Source organism: Bufo gargarizans, chromosome 10, assembly GCF_014858855.1.
Source record: "Bufo gargarizans isolate SCDJY-AF-19 chromosome 10, ASM1485885v1, whole genome shotgun sequence".
In the NCBI taxonomy this organism is placed as follows: Eukaryota; Metazoa; Chordata; class Amphibia; order Anura; family Bufonidae; genus Bufo; species Bufo gargarizans.
In genome coordinates this window covers 22,646,683-22,659,114 of record NC_058089.1, presented here as the reverse complement: position 1 = coordinate 22,659,114, position 12,432 = coordinate 22,646,683, and the positions used below count along the sequence as shown (strand labels likewise).

Genomic DNA, 12,432 nt, shown 5'->3' with positions numbered 1-12,432 from the left:
GGGGCTCAAATCCGGAAAAGAACTGATCAGTTTTATCCCCATGCATTCTGAATGGAGAGTAATCCGTTCAGGATGCATCAGGATGTCTCCAGTTCAGTCTTTTTGACTGATCAGGCTTTTCAGAAAACCGTAGCATGCAGTATTTTTACCTCCGGCCAAAAATCCTGAACCCTTTGACTGAACGCCGGATCAGGCCTTTTTCCCATTGACTTGCATTAACGCCGGATCCAGCGCCGTGTGTTCAGTCAAACTGGATCCGGCTTTTGCATGTTAAACCCGAAAAATGTGAAAAAAAAGTTAAAGTCCATAAATGGCGGATATGTTTTTTCCAATGCATTTTTACATTGTGATCAAAATCCTGATCAGGATTCAAATGCAATTTCTTTTTACACGTTTTTTCGGATCCGGCGGGCAGTTCCCGTGTCGGAATTGAACGCCGGATTTAAACAACGCTAGTGTGAAAGTAGCCTTATTGTCTGCTGAGGCATGGCACCCACTCTTCTTGAAGGGCGGTCCTCAGGTCATTGAGGTTCTGGGGTACAGAGTTACGAGCCTCTACACAGCGACTCAGTGGATCCCATAGGTTTTCAATGGGATTAGGTCTGAAAAACGTGCAGGCCACTCTATTTGTGGTATCCCAGTCTCCAGCAGCTGTTCCCTAATGATGTGACCTCGATGAGCTGGCGCACTGTCGTCCAAGAAGATGAAATTAGAAGCACAATGATTGGATTAATGCAGAGGCACAATGGCTGGATTAACAATGTTATTTAAAGGGAACCTGTCATGTGGATATTTGATTATAATCTAACTAATTATATACAATCATTAAAGGGGTTGTCCAAGTTATATTTATTGATGACCTATCCTCAGGATAGGTCATCAATATCAGATCGGTGGGGGTCTGACACCCGGCACCCCCTCCGATCAGCTGTTTGAAGAGGAGGCATGCGCGGTGTCAGCGCTGCCTCCTCTTCACTGTTTACCTTCTAGCCGTTGCATCTGCAGTGGTGAGCAGGTGTAATTACACCCAAGCCTTCCTATTGAAATGAATGGGACGGCTTGGGTGTAATTACACCTGCTCACCACTGCAGATGCAACGGCTAGAAGGTAAACAGTGAAGAGGAGGCAGCGCTGACACCGCGCACGCCTCCTCTTCAAACAGCTGATCGGAGGGGGTGCCGGGTGTCGGACCCCCGCCGATCTGATATTGATGACCTATCCTGAGGATAGGTCATCAATAAATATAACTTGGACAACCCCTTTAACTACTAAAAAGTACCTTAGATGTATTCACTTACTGGTGTGACAGATGGTTACCTCATAATATACACACAAAGATGCCGCATGCTAATGAGCTGATTCGAGTCCAGCGGGATGTCATTGAGTCCAGCGTATATTTAATTCAGAGCTATAGCCACTCCCCTGCCCACCTGCTGCTGATTCATATGGAAAATAACTGTCAATCAGCAGCAGGTGGGCGGGGAGAGTCAGGAGCTCATAAATATTCAGGACTCCTTATTATCAGCTGGAGCTTTTCAATACAAGATGTTGGCAGATTGACTGGGTCAATTAACCCTTTCATGACCAAGGGTCATTGATGCCCCAGTGTCCAGGTCAAAATTAACAAATCTGACGTGTCACTTTATGTGGTAATAGCTTTGGAACACTTTTACTTATCCACGCCATTCTGAGATTGTTTTCTCGTGACACATTGTACTTCAAAAGCAGTATCCGAGGTTCCCTCAATATGATAGCAGACCGCTTAAGTCGAGGATTACCGACCATGGAGTGGTCTCTGCATCCGGAGGTCTTCAGGCAGCTAGTTCACAGTTGGGGTATGCCAGAGGTGGATCTCATGGCAACCAGGTTCAACGCCAAGGTGCTGAGGTTCTGTTCCCTGTACCGGGAAGACAACCCCCTGGCGATAGATGCTCTGTCGATACCGTGGAGGTTCAGGCTGGCTTACATCTTCCCTCCTTTTTCCATGATACCGAGGGTATTGATGAAAATCCGTCAGGATCAGGCCTCGGTAATAGCCATCATACCGTTTTGGCCCAAAAGATCCTGGTTTACCCAGCTCATTCAGATGAGTCGGGGACAATACTGGAGACTCCCCCCGGAGCAGACCCTGGTGTCGTGGGACACTCACCTCTGCCCAGATCTGCACAGGTTCAACCTGACAGCCTGGAGGTTGATCAGTCCCTTCCCAACATAGAAGGGCTTTCCGAGTCGGTCCTGAGAACTTTGTCACATTCCCGAGCAGAGTCTACAAACAAGGCCTACTCCAGGATCATGAGAATCTTCGTGGCATGGTGTGATTCCAAACAGGTGGCGTCTGCAGATCCGCCCCTTCCTGCGATACTACATTTCCTTCAGGACGGATTAGATAGAGGCCTATCTCCAGCTACCTTGAAGGTACAAATGTGTGCCATCTCGGCCTGTCTCAACAGGCCATACTCTCGGGATCCACTCATCAAACGCTTCCTGAAAGGGGCGGAAAGACTAAAGCCTACTATACTGAAACCCATTCCCCAGTGGGATCTTTCAGTAGTGCTCAGGGGTCTAGCATCTTCCCCCTTCGAGCCGTTGGAGGAGGTTGATTTCAAATATTTGACTTTAAAGATGGTTTTTCTTCTGGCTATAGCCTCAGCCAAAAGAGTTTCTGAATTGCAGGCTTTCTCTGCAATTCATCCATATATTATTTTCTTACAGGACAGAGTACTCCTGAAGTTTCTACCATACTTCAGACCTAAGGTGCCTACTTTTCAGAATATCAACCAGGTAATCTCCTTACCAGTTTTGTTTACAGCCTCCTCCTCTGATACTCCAGCTAGAGATCCGCTGGATATTTCTAGATGCCTCCAGATCTATGTGGATAGATCCAGAGAGTTCAGGATAGATGAGAATCTCCTTATCCTGTTTGCCGGTAAGTCTAAAGGCCGTAAAGCGTCTAAAGCCACCATTAGTCGCTGGATCAAGGAGGCCATTAAGGAAGCTTTTGTCTCCCAAACCTTAGATCCTCCCGAGTTTGTGAGAGCCCATTCTACTAGGGCGGTCTCCACCTCGGTTGCGGAAAGAAGCCTTCTCCCCTTAGAGTTGATCTGTAAGGCGGCCTCCTGGAGCTCTGAGTCAACCTTCATCTCCCATTATAGGATAGATGCTAGGATGGCAGAGTTTTCGGCTTTCGGGCAGACAGTTCTTACTTCTGCCAGGCATGAGGACCCTCCCTAGGGGTTTTATCTTGCTATCTCCCCATCTGTGCTGCTGGTAGGACGTAAGGGAATCGTTAATTTCTAACGATAATTTGTTTTCCCTTAGTCCTAACAGCAGCACACAAATATCCCTCCCTAAATTACATCATACTTGTTAAAGACACGGTGGGCTGGGGGGTGATCTCCTCCCTTTCAGGGAGCTGAAGATCGTTTATTGGTTCTTGGGCTCATTAAAATTCCGCCGGTCCTACCAGTCCACAGGGGCAGTTAACCCCATCTGTGCTGCTGTTAGGACTAAGGGAAAACAAATTATCGTTAGAAATTAACGATTACTTAACATTCCCCATATGTCTACTTTATGTTGGCATCATTTTGGAAATGTCATTTTATTTTTTTAGGACGTTAGAAGGCTAAAGTTTAGAAGCAATTCTTACAATTTTTGAGAAAATTTCCAAAACCCACTTTTTAAGGACCAGTTCAGGTCTGAAGTCCCTTTGTGGGGCTTACATAGTGGAAACCCCCATAAATGACCCCATTATAGAAACTACACCCCTCAAGTTACTCAAAACTGATTTTACAAACTTTGTTAACCCTTTAGGCGTTCCACAAGAATTAAAGGAAAATGGAGATGAAATTTAAAAATTTCACTTTTTTGGCAGATTTTCCATTTTATATATATTTTTTCTTTAACACATTGAGGGTTAACAGCCAAACAAAACTCAATATTTATTACCCTGATTCCGCGGTTTACATAAACACCCCACATGTGGTTGTAAACTGCTGTACGGGCACATGGCAGGGCGCAGAAGGAAAGGAATGCCATACGGTTTTTGGAAGGCAGATTGTGCTGGATTGGTTTTCTGAACGCCATATGTTTTTTATTTTTCTGCCGATCGTCTTGTGCAGGGGCTCGTTTTTTGCAGAAAGTGTTGAGGTTTTTATTGGTACCATTTTTGGGTACATAGGATTTTTTGATCATTCATTATTACACTTTATGGGGCAAGGTGACCCAAAAATTGGCTGTTTTGGAACAGTTTTCATTTATTTATTTTTACAGCATTCATCTGAGGAGTTAGGTCATGTGATAGTTTTATAGAGAAGATCGTTACGGACGTGGCAATACCTAATATGTATACTTTTTCTTATTTATTTAAGTTTTACACAATAATAGCATTTCTGAAACCAAAAAAATGATGTTTTAGTGTCTCTATAGTCTTGAGAGCCATAGCTTTTTTATTTTTTAGGCGATTGTCTTAAATAGGGTATCATTTTTTGCGGGACGAGGTGACGGTTTGATTGGTACTATTTTGGGGGTCATAAGCCTTTTTGATCGCTTGCTGTTGCACTTTTTGTGATGTAAGGTGACAAAAATAGCTTTTTTGGCACTGTTTTTATTATTTCATTTTTATGGTGTTTATCGGACGGGGTCCATCATGTGATATATTTATAGAGATGGTCGTTACGGACGCGGTGACACCTAATATGTGTATTTTATTTTATTTTTTCATTTTTTTTAATAGGAAAAGGCAATGTCCTTTTTTTATTTACATATTTATTTATTGATTTATTTTAACTTTTATTATTTTCACTTTTTTTTTATCAGTTCCCTCTTGGATCTTGAAGATCCAGTGGGGTTGATAGTTGTACTATACTTTGCAATGCTCTTGCATTGCAAAGTATAATACTTCCAGATTGCCCAGCATACAGGGCAGGGGCAGAAGCTTTAATCAAAGCGCTTTGCAGCGCTTGGATTAAAGAGCTGCCAGAACGTATATATACGTGGTAGCTGCACGGGGTATGTGCAGCTATCACGTATATATACAGATTGCGGTCGGGAAGGGGTTAAAGAAAGTGACCCAGCATTTTGCTAAGAGAATCGGTCACTTATTTATGTTTCCCTTAGTTAGGACACCATAAAACTGGTGACAGGTTCCCTTTTAAGTAGTATGGGCTTGTCACTGTACCATTTACAAAGTGTATGGACACCTGCCCACACTGTAACACCACTAAAGGCTTGTCTGGTGACAACAGTGGCTGATGCATAGCTCTCTCCTTGACATCTCCAACATTGATGGCGGCCATCATTTCTGCTCAGCATGAATCAACTTTTATCAGTGAACAGCACTGAGGCTCACTGGTCCCTCGTCCACGGTAGATGCTCCCTGGCCCAAGATGATGACGCCTGTGGTCAGGTACCATTTGAAGGTCCTCTAGCATGCAGACCACACTGAAGTAAACGGTTTTGAATGGTCTGATGTGACACTTTGGTAACTCTCACCTTCCTTAAAGGGATTCCGTCACCTCTTTTTACCCTATAGAGATGCGAACATGCATGGCTAGATCGCCGCTAGCATGTCCGCAATATACCTGTCCCATAGCTCTATGTGGTTTTATTGAGTGTAAAAAATGATTTTATATATATGTAAATCTGCCTGGTAAGGAGCCCAAGGGGCTGTACTAACCGCTCTGGAGCCCAGCACCGCCTGTAACCAAGAATCTCCTCCTTGCTCACAAAGTCAGATCGCCGTAATCTCGCGATGCGCAGTGCCGGCATAGTGTTCCTTCCCTGTGCTGGCATCAGCCTCAGGGAAGGAACTGCGCATCGCGAGATTACGGCGTGAGCAAGGAGGAGATTCTTGGCTACAGGCGGTGCTGGGCTCCAGAGCGGTTAGTACAGCCCCTTGGTTTCCTTACCAGGCAGATTTACATATATATAAAATCATTTTTTACACTCAATAAAACCACATAGAGCTATGGGACAGGTATATTGCGGACATGCTAGCGGCGAACTAGCCATGCTTGTCCGCATCTCTAAGGTAAAAAGAGGTGACAGAATCCCTTTAAATATGCCTGGAGTTGTGTGGCATTCATCATCCGGTTCCACAGGGCATTGTTCACAATGAAGCGGTCATCAGTGTGGTATGTGGCCAAAAGACGTCCACTTCTATGCCTTTCTGTGACTCTTCCAGTATCTCTGATACAACCTGCTGATGACACTCTAAGCTCAGTGGCTACTTCCATCTGAGAACATCCTACTTGAAGCCTCATAATGGCGAGGTACTGGTGATCAATTCTTAGTAGGGATCTACTGATATAGATTTTTTTTGAGCCGATAATCTGTGAACTTTCAGGCCGATAGCTGATAATTTATGCCGATATTCTGTGCATTTTCATTTTTGAAAAAACAAAAAATTTCTACACAAATCTGCTGAAAATGAACATGTTTATTGTTGGCGTGTAGCTTTTTTTTTTTAATCTTTATTTTTCATTTTTTACTTAATATTTTGGTGTTTGTGTTTTTATTTATTTATTTAATAACTTTTAGCCCCCTTAGGGGCTAGAACCCTTGTCCTATTCACCCTGATAGAGCTCTATTATAGTGAATAGGTCTTCACACTCTCCCTGCTGCTCTGTGCTTTGTGCACACGGCAGCAGGGAGCTTACCATGGCAGTCAGGGCTTCAGTAGCGTCCTGGCTGCCATGGTAACCGATCGGAGCCCCAGGCTTACACTGCTGGGGCTCCGATCAGAAGCTGCCACTGCACCACCAATGATAAGGGGAGAGGGGACCCTGTGGCCACTGCCACCAATGATTAATACTGGGGGGCTTGGGTGGGGGAGGGGGTGCACTGCGCCACCAATGTTTTTAACACTGGGGTGGGTGGGGGTGCATTGTGCCACCAATGAAGATAACTCTCTCATTAATTCATATACAGGAGGCGGGTGCTGGCTGTAGAATCATAAAGCCGCACCCGACCTCTGAGTGGTAGCTGTGATTGCGGCAGTTAACCCCTCAGGTGCTGCACCTAACTGCAGCAGATCGCAGCTACTTGTCATAGAGGTCGGGAGCCGGCTATGTGATTCTGCAGCCAGCTCCCGCCTGCTGTTGAATTTGAATGAATTAGTTAACATCATTGGTGGCGCAGTGGCCACAGCCCCATCTCTTCTCCAGCGGCACAGGGGAGGGAGACACTGCTTCCTTCTCCCCTGTGCTTCTGAGAGAACACGGATCGCTCGGAGTGCAGCGTGATCCTTGTTCCCGATTCGCTATCTGCATATCGGCAAAATAGATGCCGATACCTTTCAAAATACTGCAAAACCGATAATTCCTAGGCGTCGTCTTGGTCTCGTGATGTCAAAATGTGAATAGCATGATGAGGAGGACTGGGACCAGGAAATTTATTGGGTGATCCATGGATCAAACACCTGTTGTGAATTTTGCTGTTAAGCTCCTTGTTAGAGAACAGCAAGTTGTGCAAAAAGTACTGAAACATTGAACAGTCGGAAATGTGCATTTAAAGGTTTAGGGTTAAGTTCACCTGTAAAGGTTAGAGTGCATTTTAGGTTCATCCTGAAAGTTCACCCACAAGCCAAATATCCCTACCTTTTTGTGAGTAGTGTATTTTACGCTGATGATGTCCTCAATGGAGCTGAACTCGTTGTTAAATAGCTAAGTGTTTTCTAATCTTCTGGCCCCACCTAAAGATCAGTACTTCATACTTTAGCGGTCAGGTATCACTAATCAACTACATTACAAGGAATTAAAAGGAAAGGACCACTATAATACCTTGCCGTACAATCTTCCTCCTGGTCTAGTTTTAAACGGGTTAACCAGCTGATACAGGCTCAAGCGTGTTAAAAAAAAATAAAAAATCCCATACTCTCCAATCTTCCTGCCCCCCGGTGTTTTCTTCCTGGACACACAGGAAAAGACCGCCCAGGCAATCACTGGCTGCAGGGGTGAGAGTCCTTTGCCAGTGATTGGCTGAGTGGTCATTTCCTCTGTGTAGGGAGGAACAGACAGAATTTACCGCCAGGGGCCCTAGGAATTGTCAAAATAGGATTGGTAGTTACTTTTTGAAAAAAAAGTTTTTTGTTTTTATCATTAAAACTGATTGTCTATATTGAATTTTCACTTTCTAACAGGACACTTCACATCCGAGGATGACTTGAATCTTCTGATAGCCAAGAATACACGTCTGGAGATCTATGTGGTGACACCGGAGGGGCTGCGCCCTGTAAAGGAGGTTGGGATGTATGGCAAGATCGCAGTAATGGAGCTCTTTAGACCCAAGGTGACTGCACTGATTTATCATGGCTGTAGACAGTGGATGAATGTCATGTTTGGGACCATGTGCTGGAGCAGTAGCCACTAGTTGAGCTTTTATAGGATATTGCTCAAATCTAAAGGGAGCGTGTCTTGGTAATGGCGTCTCTCTGTAAGGCTACCTACATTCAGGTGCGGGTAAACATGCAGAAAAATACATGCATTTTTTTTCGGCACCAAAAACCGCATGCATTATTTGCTTTTTTTTTTTGGTGCGGATTTGCTGCAGATCTCACCATTCCCTTGAAAAGTATGAAATTCACACCAAAAATGCTACTGTATCATGCTGCTGTTTTTCTTCACAAGAATCCACACAGAAAAAAAAAAGGCGTAATCTGCAATGTGTGCTGATAGCCTAAAAAGTCAGGGTTTTGTGGTTTAAATCTGTGATGTCTTTACTGATTATCAATGTGATGCAGGCAATGTGATCCATGAAATAGTAAGTTTTTAATTTTACTGATAAATTGCTTGTTTGTTATTCTAGGGTGAGAATAAAGACCTGCTCTTTGTACTGACCGCTAAATACAACGCCTGCATCCTGGAATATAAGCAGACTGGTGACAGCATTGATATCATCACCCGCGCACATGGCAATGTACAGGTACTGGTGAAAACACAAACCCTCTTTTTTTTTTTAAAGGCTACGGACTCCTTTGGGGGCTTTTTTATTATTGCATCATAGTCATTTTGAGCTAACAATCCTTTTTTTTATTTTTTATGGGTCTTTATTAAAAAATGTTCAGCCTCTTTCTCTGTACAGTGTTCTCTAGTTATCAAGCTGTCTGTTTACACTGTGTTCCATCTGGTATCTCAGCTGATGGCGCATGTGAAGCCTTATCTCTGATTCCTGACAGCTCACAAACGCTCATTATAGCTCAAATTTTATCTTACTGATATGAAAATGGCTTAAAGGCTATGTACACCTTTTGGGGGGGATTTTTATTTATTATTGCATTGTACTCATTTTGAGCTAAAAACAATTTTTACAAAAGTTTTTTATTAAAAATTTTGAACCCCTGTCTTTGTGCAGCCTTGAGTTTATCTAGTAGCAGGATCTGAATTTTCACTCTATTCCATCAGACAGCTCAGCTGACGGCTCTTTATCTCTTCCCTTATAAGCACTAATTATAGCTCAGTTCTTATCTAACTGATAAGAATGCGGCCTAGGCTGCTTTCCCACTAGTGTTTTTACTGGATCTGGCAAGGTTCAGTAAAAACGCTTCCGTTACTGTTAATACAACCATCTGCATCTGTTATGAACAGATCCGGTTGTATTATCTTTAACATAGCTAAGATGGATCCGTCATGATCTCCATTGAAAGTCAATGGGGGACGGATCAGTTTTCTATTGTGTCAGAAATAAACGGATCCATCCCCGTTGACTTGCATTGTTACTCCACATCCCAGGACGGAAAGCAAACCACAGCATGCTGTGGCTTGCTCTCCGGTATGCGAATGGAATGCATTTTGGAGCACTCCGTTCTGTTCAGTTACGTTTTGTCCCCATTGACAATAAATGGGGACAAAACTGAAGCGTTTTTTTTTCCGGTATTGAGTCCCTATGACGGAACTCAATATCAGAAAATATTAACGCTAGTGTGAAAGTAGCCTTAAGTGTTTATGACCCTTTAGTAATTTCGAGATGAGGGTTATTAGATGACCCGCACAAAGTAAAAAGCACGATTCTCACAGCTAGACAAACAGTTAACCCTTTGTGACAGAACGGCTCAGTATTTATTTTAATAAATACCAGTGTAAAAAATTATTTTTAGCCCAAAATGAGTAAAATGCTGTCTTATTAATTATTTGCCCGATAAAGGTTTCATAGCTTTTACACCTGTAACAAGGCAGCAAGTCATAGCTTGTTTATTTTTTTATTGACATATCCTGATTTATTTATTTTTTTGTTTTTGTTTTACCTTCTGTTAGTTTTGATAGTTCACTATGAGGTTTTATTGTGTTTGTCAGCGATAACAAATTCATGTATTTTTTTTTGGGTGTTACTACTTTTGAACCATTAAAGCACTTAAAGGGGTTCTGCAGTTTGTTTAAACTGATGATCTATCCTCTGGAATGTGGACATTCATATACGGAATGCACACAGTCATTTCCATTTTTTGCTGCCCTGTTGAAGTGAATGTTTCTGCATACGGGCTTCAAAAAAACGGAACTGGCACAGAAATAATATGTTTGTGTGCATGAGCCTTAATTCTGACAGGGCCCTGTATGGCCCATCACTAATCCTGTATGCAGGGGAGTGACTAGTGGCTCATTCACCATAGGATAGGTAGATAACCCTACACAATGGATGGAGTTGTGTTGTTCTGGCGCAGGAGCTCCTGCAAACAGCTGATCTGTGGGGTTGCTGGGAATTGGACCCCTCTGATATGATATTGATGACCTATCCTGGTCATAGGTCGTCGGTGCATAATTCCCAGAGAACCTATTTCTGGGAACCGACATTATGAACCCACTGGCTCAAAAAAAACCCCCATTAATTTCATCTTGTATTTTGAGACCTTTTTCCTGTCTTTATTTCTAATGTTTTCACTCTCTCTTTACCAGGATCGCATCGGCCGACCTTCTGAAACAGGAATAATTGGGATTATTGACCCAGACTGCCGCATGATTGGGTTGCGTCTGTATGATGGTCTATTCAAAGTAATCCCCCTCGAGAGAGACAATAAAGAGTTAAAGGCCTTCAACATCCGATTAGAGGAGCTGCACGTCATTGATGTCAAGTTCCTGTACAGCTGCCAAGCTCCCACTATCTGCTTCGTATACCAAGATCCTCAGGGCCGTCATGTAAAAACGTATGAGGTCTCCCTCAGGGAAAAGGAATTTAGCAAAGGTCCATGGAAGCAGGAAAATGTGGAGGCGGAGGCGTCTATGGTGATAGCAGGTACCACTAGAAATCTGCAGCCTGCGAGTGTCTTTCCCCTCACTGTGCCTGCGCCGAATGCTAAACGTCGCGACATTTCACCAGAGCACAGGGCTGGCAGACAGATGCAACCGCTGCCTGGCCCTGTCAATCAGGACTTGGAGGGAGGTGACAAAGGTGGGAGAACGGCGACTCTAGGAGCAGGAACAACGCGCCCCCCCCCCCCCCGCTCCTAGAGGCTAATTAGCATATTATAAAAGTTTGATTTCTGGCGTAACGGGGGCATAGATAAGAGTAGGAATAGGCTAGTTAGGTTTAGCCCCTTAGGGGCTAGAACCCTTGTCCTATTCACCCTGATAGAGCTCTATTAGGGTGAATAGGACTTTAGACACTCCCTGCTGCTCTGTGCTTTGTACACACAGCCTGAGGGGTTAACTACCGCAGATCGCAGCTATATGATTCTGCAGCCAGCTCCCGCCTCCTGTTGAATTTGAATGAATGAGTCAACATCATTGGTGGCGCAGTGGCCACAGCCCCCCTCCTCTTCTCCTCTCTCCTCTCATTGGTGGCAGCGGCACAGGGGGAGGGAGACACTGCTTCCTTCTCCCCTGTGCTGCTGAGGGAACACGGATCGCGCTGACAGCAGTGTAATCCTTGTTCCTGATTCGTTATCTGCAAAATCGATGCCGATACCGAAAACTTTGAAAATCCTCAATATCTGGTGATAATATCTGTAAAACCGATAATCTGTCGATCCCTAGTAGGAAGTGGAGTCCCTATGATGCGTTGTGCAGTTTTCACCACCCACTGCAGTGCCTTGCGGTCAGCAACAGAGCAATGCAATTCCCATACCAGACTGTAACACAGTTGGTCAGGATGCTCTGTATCGCACAGCGGTAGAAGTTACAGGTGGTTTTTCTTCAGTGTCCTCAAAAATAAAGAGACGCTAATGTCCTTTCTTGACCAGGCTAGAGATGTTGGTTGACCAGGACAAATTCTCAGAGATGTAAGTCCCCAGGAACTTAAAGCTGGAAACCCGTTTAACAGTCGTGCCATTTATGTGGATGGGGTCATGGGTGTTTAAAAAATTAGGGACCCGCCCCCTTTAGTCTAACCTACATTATCCCCTGAGGACGCCGAAGCTCGGCGAAACATGTAGGGATGTAGGAGTGGTTGTATTTTAGTTCAGACCGAGCAAGTGAGCACCACTGATTAGAACAGCTATGACAACTA

At 44.0% G+C, this 12,432-nt stretch overlaps 1 protein-coding gene across 1 annotated transcript in view; it reads left to right on the top strand.

The window, feature by feature from the left end:
- DDB1 (damage specific DNA binding protein 1) overlaps positions 1-12,432 on the top strand; it is a 61,760-nt gene that overhangs the window by 14,483 nt on the left and 34,845 nt on the right. Inside the window, exons 2-4 of the mRNA XM_044270524.1 lie at positions 8,138-8,286; positions 8,803-8,919; positions 10,884-11,220. Coding sequence (XP_044126459.1) covers positions 8,138-8,286; positions 8,803-8,919; positions 10,884-11,220 — 603 coding nt within the window. The remainder of the gene's footprint in view (positions 1-8,137; positions 8,287-8,802; positions 8,920-10,883; positions 11,221-12,432) is intronic.